Consider the following 24,073-nt stretch of genomic DNA (forward strand, 5'->3'; position numbering starts at 1 on the left):
CTTCCATCCAACAATTGTTTCCCCCACCGGAGGGTGCCATAGGTGATCAATACAAACCAAGGATCAGAACTGGTGTAAAGCATAGGCAGCAGAAGATGGTTTCGGTGGGGGGGGGGCTTGAAAAGAACTCTATGGGGAGTGTGCAGCAAAGCCACAAAGGCCTAGGCCTAGGGCGGCAGGACTTAAGGAACGACATGCCACCCATCTGCAACTAAATTCAGCATTGCTTTCCATTCCCAGTCAGGTAACCCATAAGCTGCTGTACATTTCAACTCATAGAACCACACTGCAAGTTTTTCAATGAGCTAATAGCTAATGAAGAACAAAATTTATATATTGACAGTATAATAATATATATTATATATTTTATTATATGAGCGATACTCATTCAGGAGTTGCTGCTTTGTAACTGAGCAGCATTTCCACCATTCTTCCTAATAATAAGGCTACATTAGGGTATCACTGATGAGGATCTGTGGATTTGTTTGCCTTGTTGAAGAACTTATTTGTGTTATTTAAATACAGATATGAGGATAAATAGATAAGACAGAATAACCTATGGTAATATGTTTTATTAACGGGGAATTCTGGCTTCCAAGCCAAAATTTGTTAAAGAACCTGACCCGACACAGAAATGCCCAACTTACCTATCACTGTAATCTGTTCCTTCAAAAGGTATGAATAAACATCATTGTTATATGCTGAAGTTCAGCTGCATCATTTGAAATGGAAGGAGGGACTAAACATTGATGTTGTAACAACTTCCAAATCTTACAGACAGCATGCAGGAACTAATCCTGTGTAATGTACAAATAAATATAAAAAGCCTTATATTCATCAATACTTTGTTGAGCAGTTCATCTCTTGGGCAAGCTCCCTTTGTGCTCTTGCACTTCTGCCATAGCAAATGACCCATAATATCTTCATCATGGGTTGGCTTATGTATTTGAGTATGGTTAGATAAATAAGTGAGCTGTCCTAGCCTGAGGGGGTTGCCAAGTTCCCACCAAGGCTGCTGTTTTAGACCAAAATATATATATATGCAGTCTTTATATTATGGGTGTATTTATAAATAATGCACCAATTAGTAGCCTGTGGCTCTGTCAGAATGACTCATGAACAATCTTGATTCACCTTTTCTCCAGTGAGAAGATATTGAAAACCTGAACTATAAACCACACTGCAACAGGCATTTAGGAAACAAGCAATTAGTATAAAAGTGCCATTTGTACCAATGTTTGCACCAAGTTTAGTAAACAAAAGCAACCAATCAGCAGGGTGCATTTCCTGATCACGTGTTTAACAGCAAACATCTACTTGGCTGATATGGGATGCTAGACTGGTTGCATATTTGCCCCTTTTATTGCATTGCCCCAAGAGATTCATTTCTACAAATACTTGGGCAAATTTTCTGTCTCCTGGATGTCCCAAATGCTCCTTACTTCCATAAAGCCATTGTGTAAGGGCCGTGGCAGACGGGGAGATTAGTCGCTGTGCAACAAATCTCTCTTGTCGCGGGTGACTAATCTCCCCAATATGCCATCCCACTGGCTAGAATGTAAATCGCCAGTGGGATGGCATACGCGGAGCCAAAATGGCCAAAGTTTCATCTCTAGGCAACATTGGCGATTTTGGCAAATTGCCGCGCTGCGTATGCCATATCCCCGTCTGTCACAGCCCTAATCCTGTTCCCTTCTAATGCCAAATGTCTCTGTCCATTATATAAATATACTGCACTTTTCCATGTAATGCCTAAGAAAGCACTAAATAAGTTATACAGTATCTCCCTCTGCTTGCTCTGCTGAATTCTGCAGTTATGCCACTGCCCTATGTTCTAGATTCATAGAAGCATTCTAGAAGGTGAGTGTTATCTACAAAAGAACCTCTAACAATCTCATCTGAGTCCTGGGGATTTGAGCTGAAAACCTACTGAGGCTGCAATGGGAAGCTAACAAGATGCGCTACGTAAGTCCTGCTCCCCCCAGGTAGGATAAGTGCAGATCTGTCTGTACCTGGCAGGAAGGATGCACCTCTCCTTTTTAACTTTAAGTCACCTGTTGTCAGTCCATCACACCCTCAGGCTTTCTGACACAGACCAATTCGCATGTGTTCTCTACTGACATTATCTCTAGCACAGCGTATCCTCAAAACCTTAAAATATACTAATAAAAACTGCCATAAAAACTACATCAGAATGCACCAACATTCTCAAATTGGAACAATCACCTTTACTGTTCTCAGACCTACAGTCCACTCAGATGTCAGATCCCACCCTGATTTGTCCCCAACAGCCCTGTTCTGGTAGCTACAAACGCTGGACAACAGTAACTTTGCACACTTTAAAGGTGAACAAAAGTCATATAAAGAATATAGCTAGAAATGCTGTGTATAAATGTTTAGTTTTATACACTGAGCTGTAGCAGCTTTGCCTCGGCTCTTGTCTGTCTGGAGGGTTTCCCAGTAGCTTGTCTTTTTAGCAGCAGTATGGTACAGGGATAGACCCATCTTTTCTACACTGCAGCATTACAGCACTGCCTATGGGAGTAACCTTTAGCCTTTGGCTTTGTGTGTTTTAGTCAACTGTAGTCGTAGGTAAAATCAATTTTCCCTTGCAGACAAGAGGGCACAATAGTAGGAGCCCTTGCTCCCAACACTTCCGGCATCTGCACTGAATTAAAGGGGAACTCCATCCAAACACAACTTTAGCTTGGGAGTTCCATACTGTCGCCCACTCACACCAGCCCTTTTGTATCTAGCGCCGCCTAATGGCGGTGGAGCCACTTACAGGGAAAGGCAGGAATCCTTACACTCCATTCTGGGAGCGCACAAAGTTGCACGTCTGGGAGCTAAGAGCAAATTGCATTGGAGCAAGGTCTGAAATGCACAAAACATGGCCCTTAATTTATCTTTGCCCCTTTTTGTAAATGAGTCATTTCATTTTTAAACATTAACAAATCTTTAGTTCTGTTTCCGCTCTACACAGCGGTGGTGAAAAGTGAGCTGCTACACCACACGATAAAGAGGGAAGGGGCTGCCTACGTGTATTGGGAAATATACTGCCCACAGCCAGGGAGGAGAGTAAGAAACAGAAACCACTTGGCAGCTTTTGAGTTACCAGCACTTTAACTTGCGTTCCAAGTGGGGTGGAATTTTATGCATTTTGCCCTCGCCGCAACTTAAGTGTTAATTAATGTCACTTTAGGTACCTGCTTTACAAATAGAAAAGAAACAATAAAATTCCTTTCTTAAATATCCGCAGCAATTTGTTGTCTGTTGTAACATCGTTAAAGTTTGCTCCTTTCTCATTGGCAAAGAATAAATCAGGCTTCCAAATGGAATCCAACATGGAAGGGTCCAGATCCAAAGAATCGTCTGGGTATTCGCTATATGAAAGCCGCGGATCATTCAATGTTTGCTTTAAAAAAATGTTAACTCTGTAGTCCTATAAAAATGGTAGCAACACACTCGTTAGTGCCAAGTATAATAGCGATTCACTCTGTATGTTCATAGCAGATTATATAGAGTCAGTCCCTCTGTAGTTATGTGGATGCAACTGATTTTGTGCATGAAATGTGTCTGCATTTACTGAATGTGAGTGGGAGGTGTCATTTTGTTTGCTCGTTTGAGGCATTATACTTACACAAAGGGAAAAACAATATCTATTAAACCCAATTATTGTGTAGGAATGTGTAATTCATGGCAAACAACATGGCAGATGCCTCTTACATGCATAAAGGCAAATGTGCATGGTCCATACAGGAACCTGAATGCTATTCAAATTCTATTATTTAAAAGGAAAACAGAATGAGATTCCCTGCTTATCAAAATACTTTCCCCTTATGTCACTTTTATAATCCAGAACAACTCAGTTGGCAGGAGGATGCTGGGAAATGTAGTTACACAAATAACTTTGGAGATGTCTCATCCCGCAATAACCCATTACTTACTGTCCCCCAAACCAGTATTTTGTTTGGTGTCACAGTAGCTAGCATAGCTGCCATTCAGCCCTACGGTTCTGGGTTTGAGTTTGATCAGGACAATATCTGCATTGAGTTTCTATCTTTTCCCTTTTTTGTGTGTGTGCATAGGAGGGTGACTTTTTTGTTTGGGGAGGCTAAAGATGGCCCATACACAGACTGACCTACAGCTAATGTGACACTTAGTGGATTCGCTGCTGGTGTAAAAAATTAACATCCCAACTACCTCTTGTGGTTCCCACTGACTCCCAGGGATACTGCGCAAAAGTGCGGGTGGGGGTGCTTTTTTTAACCCTAAAATGCTTAGGATGTAAAAGCATTAATACGTGCACTTCTGTTAGGGGTTCTCTATACATTTGTGTTTGTGATTAGTTAGCTTCAAGTGGTAGTTAACCTTTAAATTAACTTTTAATATGATGTAGACATTGATATTCTGAGACAAGTTGCAATTGGTCCTCTTTTATTTTTAATGGTTTTTCAGTTATTGTTCAGAAGCTCTCCATTTGGTATTTCAGCAGCTATCTGGTTGCTAGGGTCTTATTTACCAGGTAGTGGTTTAAACAAGAGATGGGAATATGAATAGTTAAGGGGCCTGCATGGAAAAGTAAAACTGTAGCTTCTCAGAGCAATACTTTTTGGTCAGTGACCCTCATTTGAAAGCTGGAAAGAGGCAGAAGCGAAAGGCAAATTATTCAAAAACTATAAAAAATTAACTAGGAAGACCAATTGCAAAGTTGCTAGGAATAGGCCATTCTATAACATACTACAAGTTAACTTAAAAGTGAACCTCACCTTTAGATGTGTTTAAGTTAGCTTTATAGAGAGAGAGGCAGCAGGTACTGACATCCCACGCACGTTATATACAGTGAGACGCAGTCTTTATATACAAACCCAGCACATTATATACAGCGAGACGCAGTCTTTAGATACAAAACCAGCACGTTACATACAGTGAGACGCAGTCTTTATATACAAAACCAGCACATTATATACAGCGAGACACAGTCTTTAGATACAAAACCAGCACGTTATATGCAGTGAGATGTAGTCTTTATATACAAAACCAGCACGTTATATGCAGTGAGACACAAGCTTTATATACAAAACCAGCACATTATATGCAGCGAGACAGAGTCTTTATATACAAAACCAGCACATTATATGCAGTGAGACGCAAGCTTTATATACAAAACCAGCACGTTATATGCAGCGAGATGCAGTCTTTATATACAAAACCAGCACATTATATGCAGCGAGACGCAGTCTTTATATACAAAACCAGCACATTATATGCAGCGAGACGCAGTCTTTATATACAAAACCAGCACATTATATACAGTGAGGAGCAGTGGGTACAGATGACAAATACTTGGTGCAATAAGCAAGAAAAAGTATCAATCAATGTTCAACAAATACACACAGTAATATATAAATGTAGTGCCAAATTCATATTTAATGCCCACATAACATTATTCAAGTGCCAACTTTAAGTTTAATGTGAAAGGATTGTAGTAGCTTTTACTCCCCTTCTTCATGGCCCACTTTGTAGTCTGTCACAGAAACATATATAAAGTAGAAACAAATATATACAGCGGCTTGGTGGGGACAATATTGTTAACTGGGATGAAACTACAGAGACGGATGGCTTGAGCAGCCGCACTCAATAGTATGCTGGGGTGGAAATGAAGTAGTGGGATGTCATTCCACCACGATCTACCTCGGGCACCCCTGGGCTAGGCACTGACTGACTTCTGCTGTATACCATTTACACTAGGCACTCTAACACAAACTGCCTCCTATTTCATCCCAATCATTGCAGGGACCCCCCCAATGCAAGCACTTTGGCAGCTTAAATAAGAGCTTCAGACATATTGCCTGCTGCTAGCTCTTTATACTGGTTTAGCCTAAATGCTACTGAATGTAACCAGGACCTCTAGACTTTTAACAGGAACTCCCAGCAGGTACACTGTCTACTGCTGCACTATTTTATATAGGGGCCCTAGTATTTGTTTTGTAAGCACATTATATCATGTAACCCAAAGGTCTCAAAGCTGTGCAGCACAGATGTATTTAATATGATATTTAAATATTAAATATAATAGCTACGTACCAGACAACAAGCAGCTTAAGAATCAGCACCTGCTGTGTCTGGGAGCCCAGATTACCAGCACCAGCAGTACAACAATTTCTTTGGATGAGTTGCACTTGTACTTGTGCTGTGTAGTAGTGCCTGACTAGCAGATCGCCTCTGGTTATGCATTCCTATTCTGAAATCTCGCGAGATTTGCAGTCCGAAATCCCGTGATGATGTCATCAAACACCAGAGTCACTAGCAAACTAACAGGTTGTTGTTCTAACTTCAGAGACACTAAACTGCAGCGTCCCCCACCCCCCCAAGCACAACATAAAGTAGGCACAACATCGCTCAGAGGATTTTTTTTTTTTTAATTTTTTTTTTTTTTTTTTTATTTTAATTTTGTGAAGGGGCTTTTATTTTGAGGAGGCTTAGCCTCCCCAAGCCTTAATGAAAATCCGCCTATGTGTGTGTGTGTGTGTGTGTGTGTATATTTTCTAGTTATAGTGGTGTGGCTAATAGCACAGCAATTAGTTAATTAATATTAGCAGTCTACTAGCTGGGTACAATCAGTAGATTATAATGAACGCTGTGTGCCACCCAGTGCCAAACACACCCAACCCAAGTCACAGCATTCATCCACCCAACCCTGAACTCATATTTCTGAAGGTGCTCAAAGTATAGAAAATCTCATTAGTACATTGCTAATCCTGCTGTTTATTCCCATCTGCACCATTATAGTAACTGTTGATCATTAGTTTAATAAAATGAATTGTAGCTGATGTAGCAATTTACATTAATGACTCCCTCGTCCCTGAGCACAGGTTTCATTATCTAACGATTCATCATATCATTACATCTCTACATGGCTGAAGGAAGCACTGATATGGGGCTCAGGTTAAGGGTGTCCTAATATTTATACACCGAGTGGAGCTTATAGTAAAATGTGTAACAAATGATCCTTTTTTTTAGCATTCCAGCTGGACTTTCTAGACATGTCCCTGAATTTTCTAGTAATCTGGTCACCCTAATCTGCTAGTGTGTATAATTTAGTGTCATCCGCAAACACTTTGGTTACAATGCCAACCCCCAAGTTATTACTGAATAAACTGAAAAAATTTACCTAATGCCGAACCCTCTGGCCCCCCACTAAGAACTCTACTCCAGGTGGGGAACTTACCATTAACCACCGCCCTCTGCACATGATCCCATAGCCAGTTCCCATATCCATGTTAAACAACATTACCAAGACCAACAGATCTTATTTAGAGCAGTAAGACCATGTGTTATAGGGTAGCTATGTGTGCTATGTATCTAAAGGGCACGCAGCTTGCCCAAAATGTTGCTATGGCGATGTATTAATTTTAAATACACTAATTTTGCAAGATTTGAGTGCTGCTTCATTGGTTTATTGATTTATATATATTGGAAACGAGACAGCGTAACCTACAGGAGCGTGCACCGAGATCCCTATTTTCACTGAGAAAAAGAGAAGAGTGCTGGGGCAACTCCTATGTAATATATATATATATTAGGGATGCACCGAATCCAGGATTTGGAATGTTTGGAATTAAGGAATCTAAACATTCACATTCATTCACGTTCACGTATATAAATATACATATATATATATAAATAATTGTTTGTATTAATTTATAGTGGGAGGTTGCAAATCTTAGGGTTTAGTTAATGAACACTACACACAAGGCATTTTCTTGCACATATTTAGGTATTTACACTGGGGAGTGAATATTTTGCTTTGGATCTCTGTGTCTGTGACTGTGCAGAGGCAGAAATGTTCAGCTTGCAGCACAAGTCTATTTGGGGATTCTGGGAGCCCAAATGGAAACCAATAAATCTTACAATAATTTCAAAATCTAAAGTTATGTCATTGGTACTTTTACACCATATCAACAGTTTCCCTTTGGTTTCTCTTACAAATACAGGAGCATGGGATATATCTGGGCTTGGTGAGACTACAGTTATTATAGATATTATAGGGATGTATCTGTATCACAATAAAAGCTTTTCTGGCACAAACCCAACTGTTTATTACTAAACCTATGCCTGGCTGCTGCAGCTGTGACATGTGGTTTTGGGGTAACGCAGATGTAAACACTGTCTTCAACCAATCAGGTGCATTGTCCCGCCCCTAAGCCTGCTTTAGCCTCAAGTGATTGGCTGCCTCCTGTCAGATGGTTAGCATTATTACTAGTGATTGCAGCTTGTTACCTGCTCTCTCTGTAAGTACATTTTTCAGCTAAATATTACAGCTTTATGGTTATCATTTATAAATAGGGAGGAATTGCACATCTTGTAGCATTATTTATTTAGCAGCAGGCAGAGATTTCTGCACATTCCCTGTGCCACTGACAGTGCTAAAGAGCCAGGATGGCAGTTAATGGCAGTTGGGCAGCAGCTTCATGGATGGAAATATTAAAATATAGCAACACAAATGTGTAGGGATCTGTCAGTATCACTTTGATTAGTTGTGTCTGTTCTTTTGAAGTGGCAGTTGCCATATTCTATACTCATTTAGGAGGGTGTCTAGCCAACTGCCAAACTCTGTTGGATGATGATGGGAGTTGTAGTTTAGTAACAGCTACAGGGCAACAGGTGCTGCTGATAATGTGTATTTTCTCACACACCTACACTCAGGGGCATATTTATTATAGTGTGTAAGCCAATATCACCAATAAACCTTACAATCATCTTAAAATCTAAAGTTATGTCATTGGTACTTTTACACCATATCAACAGTTTCCCTTTGGCTTCTCCTACCTTTTTATTATATTTAATATTTGTATTTTTATTTTTTTTTGTCAATGTAAAGTTGGGTAGAACACGCGTCAAAATAAATTTCATTATAGTAATGATGCTTCATTGTTATTTGTATATGACAATAAACTTGAAACTTGAAACTACAAATACAGGAAAATGGGATATATCTGGGCTTTGGTTTGACTACAGTTATTATGGATCTAATAGGGATCTATCAGTATCACTTTGATCTGTTTTTTGTCTGTGTGTCTGTCACTTTATAGCGGGGCCATAGTTGCTGCTAATGTGTATTTTCTCATACACCTGCACTAAGTCAACCAATGCCCTTTCTGGACCCCACACAATAGAGATGGTTAGACCAGCCTCAGTATAAGAGCAATTCCCAGTGGGCTTCAGCCAAGAACAATTCCCATCAGCCCTTTCTTATTTTCTGCATAACTCATAACATTTGGCAGTATCTATAGCTAATATTTGAGTGTGAGCTGTTGATATCAGGTTCCCCCACTGGGCCCTAGGAGGCTATTCCAATACTGGCTAAACACACACTAGTATGTGATAGGTCAAGCATTTAGGAGAATTTAAAGAGACATTATGGTCATGCCCTGTCCGTATTCTGCAGCTTTTATTTTGCCTCCATATTAGCTGTGAAAGATACCAATCTCTCTTCTCTATTACAGGAGATACAGTGATGGGTTGCAAGAAAAGCAAAGTTGAGGTAAGGCTGCTCACGTTTCCTTTTGTCCTTTTACCTGGGATAAAGAATATGGCGGCACTGGCATGGGAGGGTGTGAGAGTTCAGGGCAAAATGGATGGAAGGCCAGGATCAAACACCTTGGCCCATGGAGCTCTACTTACATATATGAGACAGATAATTACACACACACGTTATACTGATACAACAAATCCTACGCAATTGACACTTTCATCCTTAATTAATGGCCACAAAATACATTTTTTCATACCCAGGATTTTGCAGTATAATGGCAGAATATTTTTGACCCCAATGAATATATGAGAAACAATCATCTGAACTGGTGGGGGAGTGTGCTTATAAAAAATATTACAACTTAATTTTTTCTTTCTACAGAACTCAGTTCTTTCTATTAAGCATGAAAATGCTTTTGTGGAGATTCTAGAGATCACCGATGTGCGTGACTCTTTGGTGGAGTTTACTGCCACCTTAGAGCTGCCCGACCACCTGGCACAGCCATCGTTCCTAGGTAAGTGTGATCAATATTAAAAAGCACATTTTAATTTCCAAAATTAAAGTTTCACATCTGGGAAACCAATTTTAGTTCTGATAAGGACCCCACTGCCAGATAATAATGACATCTGTGGTGTTTTTATTCTTGTAGAATCTCCACTTCCTGCTGGGTATGAAGAGGACCCTGGCTCTTCCCACAACATCGGAGGGGCCATTCCTCTTCATGAGCCTGAGGCTGAGCCAGCAGAGACTATCCCCAGGGATACAGCCAGCCCCACCAATTTCAACTGGCTTTCATTCGTAAGTACATTGTATGGGTGTGAAATATATACAAACACACACATGTAATTGTTGGATTCTTACTATGCTTTACCTCTGTAGGATGCCACGGTGGAGGTCCCTGGAGTAGTTATTACTTCAGAGGCCCTGGTGAAGATTTGCTTGAAAGCAAATAAATATGTACCACCATACGAGCCACCAGCGATGCCATTTTTATTGGGTAAGTTGGATCGTACACTGACACCTTGAAATTTATGATATGGTTACTCATATTATTCTTAGTACATTTATGTGAATTGTATGGACATTTATGTTTCATTACAATAGGATACTTATATATTTATAGAGGAGAGTATTTATACTTTTTATAAAGTGTAGGTCTAATATTGTTATATTGTAATAAACTGTATCATCATGTTGAGACTATATTGTTCCATTTCTGCTTTCATTTCAGAAGCTCCTGATTGTGATGCTGGCACGTCCAATAACAGCGGACACATTGTTCCCAATCAGGAGCAAGAGTCTGAGCCAAAGGAAGATAATTCCACCTCTTCCAGTCTTCCATCAGAAGTAAGTAGATTCTACAGATATTATTCTTTATTCTTTGCTTCAGGGTTCTCATTCATTCTCAGTGGTGCACATATGAAATTCATGCAATGTTTATTCTGCGCATAATACTCATTTGTCCTTTGTTTGCAGCTCAACATCTCTGAATTTGGCTCAGATGTTGCCAATAAAATACAGGGCGCAGAAGGACCATCTACCAGGTATCTGATTTGGGGCATATTCTCTTGTTTTGGTTTAGAATTGTAAGTTGCTTATATATTAAAATATTAATATTGCCTAATTTGAACTGTTTGTAAAGCTTAATTCTATTATAGTTCCCTTCTCATTGAGGGGTTATCAATAACTGGCCAATACCCTCTGGTGATTGGATGCTACAAAAAGTCACCAAATAAACTGTATATTAGATTATTGTTGTCTGTAAACATGAACAAAACATATATTACATTTTCTTTATTTTATTTTTCAGCCCTGTTGAGCCTGGATCTCCCTCACTTGATCAATTCAACCTGGGTCAAGTGTTGGGAGAAGGAGGATTTGGGAAGGTGAGCGACTCATTGCACAATTAGGTTTTAGTTACTACTGATTTACCCAGAGTGATTAAACTTTCTGTCTTCTGACTCCAGGTATTCCTAGCCGAGCACAAGAACACCGAAGTGCTATATGCCATCAAGGCCCTGAAAAAAGAACACGTTTTGGAAAAGGGCAATTTGGACAGGTCAGTGATAGGGGAGAGATTAATATTGGTCATATCTGTGTCATCTTTTCTTGTTATATTCAGCTTTATATGTAGGACAGTTTTCTCTTTTTATATTTAGTATCTGTTTTAGCTCACATTCCTTGAAATCATTTGCATTTGGTTATTATCTTCTGTATTGCCCTGTGTCTGTTCATAAGGGTAAAGGGTCAGTGTAATGTTCCCTTGTGTGGGCCTCACATGGTGATAATGGAATGATTTTCCCCACAGTGTCTTCCATGAGAAGGAAATCCTCCAGACGGTAAGTTCTTCTAACCACCCGTTCCTAGTGTCATTACATGGAACCTTCCAGACGGCGTCTCACCTGTTCTACGTCATGGAATATCTACCTGGAGGTGACATGTTTGACTTCATAAGATCAGTGGAACTAGAAGAACCGGACGTCATGTAAGTAGAATGGGAATCACCTTAATTCTCACACATATTATTTTAAATATAAAAAAAAAAAATATTAAACTAACTGAATATTATTTTTTTTCTCTATTCAGGTTTTACACCGCATGCGTTGTCCTTGGCCTGGAGGCATTACATCAGCTTGGCATTGTCCATAGGTAAGCATTAATAACACTAAAATCATCTTTATTTCCAGATGAAACTGGTAACACTACTAAGAACACTGCTAATTTAGCTTATAGCACTGTAATAATTTGCTTGATGTTATTATAAGGATTATATATGTATAACTACTAAACTATTGACTTGGTTTTAATTCAGAGATCTAAAGCTGGAGAATTTGCTGTTGGACCGGGATGGCTACCTTAAGATCGTAGACTTCGGCCTCAGCAAAGACAGTAAGTGTTGCTTATAATTCTGGAGCATTCGGGGGATAAGATCAGATTATTAGGTATTATTACATTTAGATATAGTGTTATATGTAAGTGGCATAAACAGATCTGAGTGGGTGTGTAGTTTGGAAGCAAGCAGTTAAGAAAAGTTTCTCATTACTTAACATTAGGGCCCCAGGTCTGCAGTTTCCTCACAGTGTTTTTTGTGTTTAAGGATTTGGATACAGCGACCGCACGAACACCGTGTGCGGAACAAGAACATACATGGCCCCTGAGATCTATCTGAAACTTGGATACGGCATGGCCACTGACTGGTGGGCCCTAGGAATTACTGTTTACATCATGCTCCTGTATGAGGTAAGCACAATTCCTATATTATCAACTTACATTGGGGAATCATTGCCATTGGCGTTTTATAATGTGACTAAACATAGTGTAATAATATGATTAAGTATAATACATATTATAATCTCCATATTTACAAGCATAACTTCCTATACTCTCAGAAATAATATAGCATGAATATTTCTGTATTTGGCTGATCTTTACCAGCTGCACATGAGAGATGTAGTTCAGTACAGAGCCTGCACTTGATATTGCAACAAATCTATTAGTTGTTTCGCTAAAGGAATAATTATTCACTTTCTCAGTTACCATTCAACAACAAGGATCCGGTTGAGCAAATGAGTAGCATCCTTTATGATGACATCGAGCTGCCCGAAGACCTATCAGAGGATGCCTCCACTCTAATACAAGAAGTAAGTTGGCCCCAGTAAAGCAGTATCATGTGCCTTTAGTCACTTGTTATACTAAGGGCCATACATGTTGTATAGTTATTATTATTAGCATAATATAATATATGGCCTTTAGTGTCTTTTAGTGGCAGTTTCAGGCTTTCACTGAACTTTACAATATGTATTACCCGAGTGAGCCCCTTCTATCCCAAAGGGACAGGCTGTCAATGTCAGAAGCAGTGGGTACTGATGTGTTACTGATAATGGCTTGTCCCCTAAATACACAACTTAATCTCTGGTTCATAGAAGCAGTTAATAGTTGTAAATATATGAGCTTAATTGTAAGGCCAAGCAAATTGCTTGTATTCCTGGGTGGATACATTCCCATTAGAATAATAAAATCGACATAAGAATTAAAACATTAATGATTTCACAACAATGTTTGTTTTCTTTTTTGTAGCTGTTAGAGAAAGATCCTGAATTTCGCCTCGGTTCGGGTGACGCCGGGGCTGAAATGATTAAAGAGCACCCCTTCTTTAAAGTAAGTTTCTATTCCATTCCTTTTGATTTATAGACAGAAAAGCACTAATGAATATTGATAAATTCTTCATGTTTAATGTAATTGTAGCTTTACTTTTCCGTACTTTTTGGACCAGATACTCATTGTGAAATATCACCTATCTTTTAGGATATGGACTGGGACCATCTGTTGCAGAGAAGGATTACGGCTCCATATGTACTGGGCAACGAAGACCTGGAGAGCCAAGAGAACCCTGGATGCCAAGCTCCAGCACTGCCACCAACTGCTGCAAGGATTCCATCAGAGCTGCAAGAGGCATTCAGAGGATTCTGAAAGAACAACAATAACACCTGAATGAACATCTGATAAGTAGACGGAATAGATGGGGAGGGTGGAGGGCCAGTCCATATCCATATAAGAAGTCCATTCATATAAAGTGATGCTCAGGTGTCCCACCTCAGTAATCTCTGACTGATTAGGCTAATATAGGAATAGTCTTCTCACACTTTGTAGAATATTCTAAAACCTCACCTGTATAACAGACAAGTAAGTTTTAGTGTAAGGTGAGAAACAAACAGTGTATTTTCACACCAACAGCTGACACTGTAACATCCTGCCTGGATTTGAACCAGCACCCTGCAGGTTACCTCTGTTCTATGTAAGCAGATAACTAGGTGCTTGGTTCAGTTTGCCCCACAATACATTCTGTCCGTAGCGGCTCCTTCTCTACAGCTGACGTTTGGCACCCTTGCCAGAGAGTCTCTGGATTCTCGTGCAGTAAGACCTGGCAGCCCCGAGTAGCTGTGATTCAGGCCCAAAGCCAAAGGTAGCTGTTATAGAAGAGCAGGCCAAGACCCCCTGCTTGTGGTTTGTGACAAACAGGCAAGTAAAATCAGGTAAAATCAGGTAAAATCTTACCTCGGTAAGAAACAAACCAACAGTTGTCACTACCTCACCTTGTTTTTATTTCCTTCCTGAGTAGGTTGCTGTTGCCCACCTTGGGAGATCTAAAGAAGATATTGCTTTTATTTGCTTCCTGGTTAGGTTGTAGTTGGCCACCATGGGAGATCTAAAGAAGAAGATATTGATGAAGGTTTCCATGTTTATCCACCCCAAGGTATGAAAAGTAGGTTTATTCCTAAACAGTTGGAATGAGGGGTGTAATGTGGGGGTATTTGATACAGCAAGAGGCATTCTTCCTATGCTACATGGAAATCCATTGCCTCAAATGGGTATTAGGAAATTGTATGAAAAAGGTTTAATACTTTCTCTGCCAGTTAGAGTTCCCTGAGAGTACGGGGCACTGTAAGACTCAAACACATACTAAATATTGGGCTCTCACTGTGGGTGGGTAATGAGCATTCCTTATCTGTTAGATTTAGTTTTTGCACACCATTTGCACCCCCATGTGGGCAACTGGTTAATTTGCAGTATTAAATATGAAGTATATAATAAAATCATTGAATAATTCATCAGGCTGCTTATTTATTTATAATGAATGCATAAGCTTAATTGCCTTTAGATGTAAATCTTTTTGTGATTTTGATTTTCAGATGTGAGACGGAGTGGCAACAGCCAAAGGAAATCTTATTCCACGATGAAGATCATGGATCGTGTACTGAACATTGTACTAAACACTGATTGTAGTCCTTGAGAAGAAAGAAGACTGTACCCCACCTGCCAAGCGCTGCCCACTTTGCCTACCCTAATAGGCACCATGTAAGGAGGTCCGGGCGTCATCTTTGCGGGCCGGTTCTTGCTGCCTGCCACTAACCTTTGCCTGACTTCGACTTTGATTCCATCTGATCCCTCCTGAACCGCATTTTGGAAAGTGAGTAGGATCCCTGTGTATCCCGCCGCAGAAAGCCCGGGGCCCCAAAAGGGCGTTGGTGAACACCGGGGTCGGCAGGGCTCTCCTGCCTCACTTAAGAGGTTATTCCCTGGCAGTTTTGGCTCCTATATATATACAGTCCGTTACACACCATTTCATACATAACTGCTTTGTTATGCTCACTTTATGTATATGATAATACAAATAAAAAATATTGCTTATCAATAATATAATTTGTTTATTTATTAAGGATCTGGTGTGGAAACATTGGCATCAGTAATTGGCCAATGTGAGGTCAGAGAGAAGCAATAAGGGAATGATGTGCCATATTTGTCTGTTACTATGGATTCCTGGCTTAGAGTTTGCATGTGGGTTGATCATAAATTATATTTGTTTATGAATCAAGTGCAGCTCCCAATAACAGGGAAACACAGAAGAGCCATTATATTTGCACAGACTGACACAGAGGGAATTTCCACTGGGGCTGGGACTGATGTGAATGATGTATAATCTCTGTAAAGTGCTGTGTGAATGTGTTATTATGAGCTATATAACTAACATAATAATAAAGTAAACTCCACAGCGCTGCCCTTTTCAGCAAGTGCCTCTTCTAAAAGAATTGCCATCAGCGCTAAAATCAGAACCATGTACCTGGTTTATGTGTATATGGAAGGGAAGTCAGGGAGTGCATGGACCTCCAGCTCCAGTACAATTACAACGTTTCTACATTTCTGCAATACAGAGAGACTCCTTCCCATATATAGATATGCACGTTCAGGGCTGCCATCAGAAATCATGGGGCCCCTCACAACAAAATTTTCTGGGCCCCTCTCCCACCAGTAAAAAGGACTCACAGACATGAGACATTGGTAGCCAGCAGGGCCCCCCAATACATGGTAGCCAGCAGGGCCCCCCTAGTACATTGGTAGCCAGCAGGGCCCCCCAATACATGGTAGCCAGCAGGGCCCCCCTAGTACATTGGTAGCCAGCAGTGCCCCCCTAGTACATTGGTAACCAGCTGTGCCCCCCTAGTACATTGGTAGCCAGCTGTGCCCCCCAGTACATTGGTAGCCAGCTGTGCCCCCCCAGTACATTGGTAGCCAGCAGGGCCCCCCCCTAGTACATTGGTAGCCAGCAGGGCCCCCCTAGTACATTGGTAGCCAGCAGGGCCCTCCTAGTACATTGGTAGCCAGCAGTGCCCCCCTAGTAAATTGGTAGTCAGCAGTGCCCCCCTAGTACATTGGTAGCCAGCAGTGCCTCCCCTAGTACATTGGTAGCCAGCAGTGCCCCCCCCTAGTACATTGGTAGCCAGCAGGGTCGCCCTAGTACATTGGTAGCCAGCAGTGCCCCCCTAGTGCATTGGTAGCCAGCAGGGTCCCCCTAGTACATTGGTAGCCAGCAGGGCCCCCCTAGTACATTGGTAGCCAGCAGTGCCTCCCCAAGAACTTTGGTAGCCAGCAGTGCCCCCCTAGTACATTGGTAGCCAGCAGGGTCCCCCTAGTACATTGGTAGCCAGCAGGGCCCCCCTAGTACATTGGTAGCCAGCAGTGTCCTCCTAGTACATTGGTAGCCAGCAGGGTCCCCCTAGTACATTGGTAGCCAGCAGTGCCCCCCTAGTACATTGGTAACCAGCTGTGCCCCCCTAGTACATTGGTAGCCAGCTGTGCCCCCCAGTACATTGGTAGCCAGCTGTGACCCCCCAGTACATTGGTAGCCAGCTGTGCCCCCCCAGTACATTGGTAGCCAGCAGGGCCCCCCTAGTACATTGGTAGCCAGCAGGGCCCTCCTAGTACATTGGTAGCCAGCAGTGCCCCCCTAGTAAATTGGTAGTCAGCAGTGCCCCCCTAGTACATTGGTAGCCAGCAGTGCCTCCCCTAGTACATTGGTAGCCAGCAGTGCCCCCCCTAGTACATTGGTAGCCAGCAGGGTCCCCCTAGTACATTGGTAGCCAGCAGTGCCCCCCTAGTACATTGGTAGCCAGCAGGGTCCCCCTAGTACATTGGTAGCCAGCAGGGTCCCCCTAGTACATTGGTAGCCAGCAGTGCCTCCCCAAGAACATTGGTAGCCAGCAGTGCCCCCCTAGTACATTGGTAGCCAGCAGGGTCCCCCTAGTACATTGGTAGCCAGCAGGGCCCCCCTAGTACATTGGTAGCCAGCAGAGTCCCCCTAGTACATTGGTAGCCAGCAGTGCCTCCCCTAGTACATTGGTAGCCAGCAGTGCCCCCCCTAGTACATTGGTAGCCAGCAGTGTCCCCCTAGTACATTGGTAGCCAGCAGGGTCCCCCTAGTACATTGGTAGCCAGCAGGGTCCCCCTAGTACATTGGTAGCCAGCAGTGCCCCACCCCCCAGTACACTGGTAGCCAGCAGGGCCTCCCGCATCTTGTTTGGCTCCTCCGGTGTCTTCAGCGTCTTCAAAATTTTCTGGGCCCCTCTCCCACCAGTAAAAAGGACTCACAGACATGAGACATTGGTAGCCAGCAGGGCCCCCCAATACATGGTAGCCAGCAGGGCCCCCCTAGTACGTTGGTAGCCAGCAGTGCCCCCCTAGTACATTGGTAACCAGCTGTGCCCCCCTAGTACATTGGTAGCCAGCTGTGCCCCCCCAGTACATTGGTAGCCAGCTGTGACCCCCCAGTACATTTGTAGCCAGCTGTGCCCCCCCAGTACATTGGTAGCCAGCAGGGCCCCCCTAGTACATTGGTAGCCAGCAGGGCCCTCCTTGTACATTGGTAGCCAGCAGTGCCCCCCTAGTAAATTGGTAGTCAGCAGTGCCCCCCAAGTACATTGGTAGCCAGCAGTGCCTCCCCTAGTACATTGGTAGCCAGCAGTGCCCCCCCTAGTACATTGGTAGCCAGCAGGGTCCCCCTAGTACATTGGTAGCCAGCAGTGCCCCCCTAGTACATTGGTAGCCAGCAGGGTCCCCCTAGTACATTGGTAGCCAGCAGGGTCCCCCTAGTACATTGGTAGCCAGCAGTGCCTCCCCAAGAACATTGGTAGCCAGCAGTGCCCCCCTAGTACATTGGTAGCCAGCAGGGTCCCCCTAGTACATTGGTAGCCAGCAGTGTCCCCCTAGTACATTGGTAGCCAGTAGGGCCCCCCTAGTACTTTGGTAGCCAGCAGGGTCCCCCTAGTACATTGGTAGCCAGCAGGGTCCCCCTAGTACATTGGTAGCCAGCTGTGCCCCACCCCCCAGTACACTGGTAGCCAGCAGAGCCCCCCGCGTCTTGTTCGGCTCCTCCGGTATCTTCAGCGTCTTCAGCGGCGGCTTCGGACTCCTCCGGCGACGTTCTTCCTGCACAACACTGAGGCACTTCTGAGTGCCAAAGGAAGACAGGCCCTTTTATAAGGTTGCGCCCCGTGCGTACTGACGTGCATGTACGCACGGGGCGCGACCAATAGGATCACCCGCTGACCACCAATGACAGGGCCCGGAATTGATTAAAGGGGGCCTGAGCTACTTTTAAAGTTAAAATCGTCCGGGCCCGGGACGACTCTACCCCCTGTGCACCCTGTTGGCGGCCCTGTGCGTGTTACACAACATAAAGGTGCAGGGAGCTGTATGTGACGCAAAAATTCTGTCAAGGCAGCTCAATGGGTATCAGGGGTGGAAGAGTGAGAGCAGTGTAAGTAGGGAATCCCAGTGCTGAGAGTTCTGTATGAGGCTGGAGGGGCTAGCAGGGTAACTACTTGGTTGTCCGGGGTGTTAGGTGGTGGGTCAGCAATACAAGCATTTCAGATTTTAGAGAAACAAGAGCAGTGCTGGAGTAAAGCTGCTGCCATGTCCTCAGTGCCAGATGGAGAAGCAGCAGAACAGTGAGACCTTTGGAGAGACACGGGAGGGAGTTTGTGTTGGGATTTGTACATGAGAGTAAAAGCTCTGAAAGTTGCTGTAAAAAGTTAAAAACTAACACTTGTAGAATATAAAGGACAATGTGCCCCTAGGGTTGCCACCTGGCTGGTATTTTATTGCCCTGGCCAGTAAATATGTTGCTTGAGGCTAATGTTATTAATAAAGAAAAACATAAAAATTATAGGCAGATCAGTATTTTTTCCCCAGAATCAACAGCAACCCTATGCGCCCCTAAACATATTTTAAAGGGCTGTTTCACCTTCAAGTTGATTTGTCGTATGTTATAGACTGGCCTATTCTTAGCAACTCTTCAGTTGGTCTTCATTTTTTACATGTTATAGATGTTCATATTCCTGTCTCTCTTTTAAATCATTCCCTGGTTACTAGGTTAAATTGGACCCTAGCAACAAGATCCTGAAATTCCACACTGGAGAGCAGTTAAACAAAAAGTAAAATAATTAAAAATTTGCAAATTGCCTCAAAATAGCATTCTCTAGATCATACTAAAAAGTTCATTTAAACTTCCCAAAGTTCCAGGGTTGAATTCCAGGCGCGCATGTGCAGTAAGCATTTGGTGACATTATTTGATCCATTTGGTGACATTATTTAGCTTCATGCACGTGACATCACTTCCGGAAGCGTGTGTGACAGACGTGACGACACTTCGGGTCCCATACTAGCTGTTTAACTTTGCCTGTGGCCTTGTGCGATTAGATGGCCATGGAACAACTTGGTGCCTTCCAATAATCTTATAATATACAGTAGGGGGCACACACAATATCCTCTGAATAAACTAATGGGTTCCTAAAAGGGAGATTTAAGCCCCGGACCCTCCACTCTCTAATAATCACTGGCCGACCGTAATCGCCTGTGCAATGTATGTACTGCTGGTATCTCTATCTGTGGGAAGTACAAGAGTTTTTAGGGTAAATGGCAATAACAGTGAGGAATATTAGTAAAGAAATCTGTTTCATAGCCCAGAATATACTGCTAACATTACACTTGTAATAACATAGTCATTAACTTGATTAATAATAATAATAATAATAATAATAATAATAATAATAATAATAATAATAATGTGTAAGTCAGACATTAGGCCAATGGGCACAGCCAATCACCGCACAGGGAACCCAGCTCCTCTCTCATGTCATTTTGTCACTTTGCGCCTCTTTGTGGTTTCAACAAAGTATTTGGTGGGGAAAAAAAGTTTCCCTTTGCTTTGCTGTGGAACGGGCGCCCTCTAGTGGCAGCTGCTGAGCATTACAGGGTTCCTGCTGTAAACTTGTGCTCTGGGGCCGTGACAGAACGGGGGAGGGAAGAGCCGTGACGGGTCCCGGTGCGCAGGTAACGGGGAGTCAGTGTGGAGTTGGGAAAGGGCCGGGGCGCTGCCAGTCCGGGTTGTGCTGCATTCGCTGCCTTATAACAAAGTTGGCACAGGGGGGATGAAGGGCGGGGCAGTGTGTGTCATGCACCTGGGAAAGCCCTGCCGGTACCGGGCACTAATGGGTCACATGACTCGGGACATGGGGTGCTAGCGGGGTTACCGGTAGGTATGGGGCAGGTACCTATGGTATGTGGGGGCTCTGTGTATGGGAATGGCAGGGATGTAGGGGTGCATGTGTCCTGATCCCTACAGCCCTTCATTATATCCGGCCTGCAGCCCAGCAGCTGTTGTACTTCAACTCCCAGCATCCCCTGAGAGCCTTCAGTAGTCCCATCTCTAGCAATTGAGCAGGAGTTGTTTGCTAGTTAGTAAGTGCCTTTCCTGCAGTGAGGCGGGTATGTGTGTGTATAGGGGGTGGGAATGGCACAAGTACTGACAGTAACAGTTGTTGGTTGGATTGTACTGTGTGTATTGTAAGGTGGGGGCTTTAGGCCTGTGTCTCCCCCAGGCCCATGTTTGTTGCCATTTATTGGAATCCCCCCGGGGGCAGAGGGGAGACGCAGGGACTGAGGGACTGGGAGGAGGGAAAGGGAAAAGTTTATTTCTTAACCTGATATCCATGGCAATAAGGCAGCCCCCCCCCATTAATCCGTTTGCTGTTTTGCCCTGCAGTTTGCTTGTACAGACCTGTTGCTCTGGAATCTTTCTGTTATTTACTTACTGCCCATAATAATTACCCATGTATTGCCCATAAGATGCAGAATTTATGGATATGATGAATATATTTTGGCTGTATACATTACAGTATGTTACAGAGGCATATAAAGGCTATGGGAGCTCAGTACAGTAATTCCCCCTTTATACCAGCTATTACCAGTGACTTAACTAGGGTTCCATGGGCCCCGGTGCAGTTACTGGACTCGGGCCCCTGCCCCCCCTTTCCCTGGACATGGGCACATGTGAAATCCTTTTTAGCCCAGCCCTAAAAGTTGCTCCTCCCCTATTCTGGCTCCGCCCCTATTGCGCAAGGGGGTGTGGGCCCACGTGCAGTCGCACCCCTGCAACCCCGCCACTTGGGATTATAAATTTCTCACCTACAGCTGCTGCTGCCTGGGGCCCAGTGGTGAGTTAATGAGATGTGAGGCCCCTCAGCTACTTTTTCCAAAGGGCCCCGTTCTAGGCTACTCCTATTAATGAAAGTTTAGAAATATACAATTATCTTTCAAATTAATAACTATTAGTAGCAGTCAAATAATTTCTAAAAAGTCCATCAAAATATCATGCGGTATCAATCCATATCCAACCGGTAAGCTTGAATAAATGCAAATCAAAAGCAGCAACAGCTTAAAACATTGTCTATGAAGATTTTCATTCATCCAGGTCATGGTATATACCAGTCAGTTGAACTGAAGAAGCTGCTCGGATGAGTAGTGAAACGTCTTCAATGATTACTTAGCTTAAAACATTGTACTTTACATTGCATTTCCCCATATACCCTGGCAGTGGCCCCTCACTTAGCACTTAGCAGGCGCCAGACGTGAATGTAATGCATAGTTGCTGTGCGTCTGCGCCCTGAATGACTGACATCACGTTTACGTCTGGCGTGCACTAGTGACGTCACTGATGCGCTGCGTACCCAAATGCTATGCGAAGTGAGGGGCCACAGCCAGGGCAGGCATACAGGGTAATGCACAGCGCATACACACGCAATTTTAACCTGGCTGCTGCAAGGTCCTGCATCAGCACACAAATTTTTTTTTTAAAAAATTGGGAGTAAAATGGTATGGGCCCCTGTTTGCACTGCTATAGCCTAGGGGTGCCTAATGGGTAATCTGCCCCTGTAAGTAGCTCATGGCCAGAGTCCCTTTCGTGTGATCCAATCACTGCGTGCCAGAGCTTTGGGACAGAGCTTTTGTCCTTTTGAGCACTAGGGATAAACAACCTGCTTTTAAACTCTAACTTGCAGCATCCTGCTTGTAGCTGGCAAGAGTTCTAAACAAATTACAGATACTTTGACTGAATTTGCCACAGTTGTTTATTTTTTTCCACTGCAGATACAAGGAAGCAGATTTTAGGCTGTCGTATGTTGGGAGGTCAAAATGCCACCCTTTTGGCAAGTTGGCGAGAAGCAGCTGCCCCATGAAATAATCTTTCTGGCCTGGTCGCCTAAAAGAGATCTCATTGCCCTCGTCAACAAAGCCGGTGAGGTAAATTGTGCTCAGTATGTTTTACAGAATTGCAGCTTCCTTTTTCTTTGTTTTGTTAAAGAGGTTGAATGAATATTTATATATGTGTTTTGTAAAACAAGGTGGGGTTTCCTATTCTCTTAGTGAGGAGTTAAGTTTGTGGCAAATCTCCTTGTTTGCTATTATTCTTAATTGCAGAATATAACCATGTACAGTGCATCTCAGAATCCATGGACTCACATTGTGCCCTGTTAGACCAGTGGTACTGGGTGCATAGTTGGCTAGGCAGGCACCATTTGCATGGATAAGGGGTGTGTACGTGGATGTCCGTGGGCCGCATTTGTGCTCCTCATACATTGGTACAATTTGACACTGCTTGCATGCCATTCACTATAAGATGCAAATCTTTGTGCCTCTAGAACTGATTGGCACCTATATTTGGACCTTTGCTCTTTGTCTTTGTTTAAAGGTGAAGGATGCCTAGAAATCATGTGGGGGTTCTAAGTTCTTAGGAACCCACTGGTGGGACTCTTGTTGGTTACCTAAAATCACTGGCATGGGGTATGCCGAGCGCCACACATCTATCTTTTTATTGCCTCCCTGGTATCTGCCCTTGATAAGAGCCCGTGCAGTTAAAAATATTTTTTCATTTCTGTAATGTGAAAATGTGTTCCTAGAATCTGCACATCAGCCCTACTAACTTCCAAGTGTTCTAAGTCAGCAGAGCACTTGTTTAACACAGTTTTCCTTTTCTTGGCAGTACTGGCATTTGGTGTTGGTGATACAAAGAAAGTTGTTTTGTGTGATGTAGAGAAACCTGAAAGTCTCCATTCCTTCTCACTGGAAACACCAATACCATGTATGCAGTGGATGGAAGTAAAGCTGGAAAACAGGCAAGTCCTTAAATTGGGCACTGTATGAAAAACATGCTGCGTAGTTAACCAATCCGAAAATGGAACGTTCACTAAAAAAAATTTACTTTTAGGATTTATTGAAAGAAGTATCCAAGAAATTGTGTATCTGATCTTTAGTTAAAATGTGAGGGTATAACGTCACTTTAAAGTTCCATTACCTAATTAAAATCCTTCAACTTTGTGCCTTTATATAGTGACTACATCCTTATAATACACAAGAGCCATGAAT

The 24,073-nt window shown here is 42.9% G+C and overlaps 3 protein-coding genes and 1 long non-coding RNA gene across 4 annotated transcripts; all 4 read left to right on the forward strand.

The window, feature by feature from the left end:
* The first annotated feature begins 10,496 nt into the window (after positions 1-10,496).
* On the forward strand, positions 10,497-11,558 carry LOC105946693. The gene is made up of 3 exons (XM_031896651.1): positions 10,497-10,885; positions 11,015-11,082; positions 11,349-11,558. The coding sequence occupies exons 1-3, from the start codon at positions 10,730-10,732 to the stop codon at positions 11,446-11,448; spliced, it is 324 nt and encodes a 107-aa protein (XP_031752511.1). The 5' UTR covers positions 10,497-10,729; the 3' UTR covers positions 11,449-11,558.
* Positions 11,500-13,015, forward strand: LOC108645342 (serine/threonine-protein kinase N2-like; the record flags this gene model as incomplete). The annotated part of the gene is made up of 6 exons (XM_031896194.1): positions 11,500-11,597; positions 11,847-12,023; positions 12,125-12,187; positions 12,351-12,427; positions 12,636-12,778; positions 12,974-13,015. Coding segments are annotated over 6 exons (600 nt in total), but the record flags the coding sequence as incomplete, so codon positions are not given.
* On the forward strand, positions 12,741-14,464 carry LOC116408779 (probable serine/threonine-protein kinase DDB_G0288795). Its single transcript, XM_031896652.1, has 3 exons — positions 12,741-13,179; positions 13,616-13,696; positions 13,844-14,464. The coding sequence occupies exons 1-3, from the start codon at positions 13,105-13,107 to the stop codon at positions 14,006-14,008; spliced, it is 321 nt and encodes a 106-aa protein (XP_031752512.1). The 5' UTR covers positions 12,741-13,104; the 3' UTR covers positions 14,009-14,464.
* Positions 14,465-20,604: 6,140 nt separating this feature from the next.
* On the forward strand, positions 20,605-23,818 carry LOC116408781. Its single transcript, XR_004221235.1, has 3 exons — positions 20,605-20,704; positions 22,799-22,951; positions 23,691-23,818. It is a non-coding gene; the product is annotated as an uncharacterized LOC116408781 (long non-coding RNA).
* Positions 23,819-24,073: the final 255 nt, after the last annotated feature.

The sequence above is a fragment of the Xenopus tropicalis genome, chromosome 2 (assembly GCF_000004195.4).
Source record: "Xenopus tropicalis strain Nigerian chromosome 2, UCB_Xtro_10.0, whole genome shotgun sequence".
Lineage (NCBI taxonomy): Eukaryota > Metazoa > Chordata > Amphibia > Anura > Pipidae > Xenopus > Xenopus tropicalis.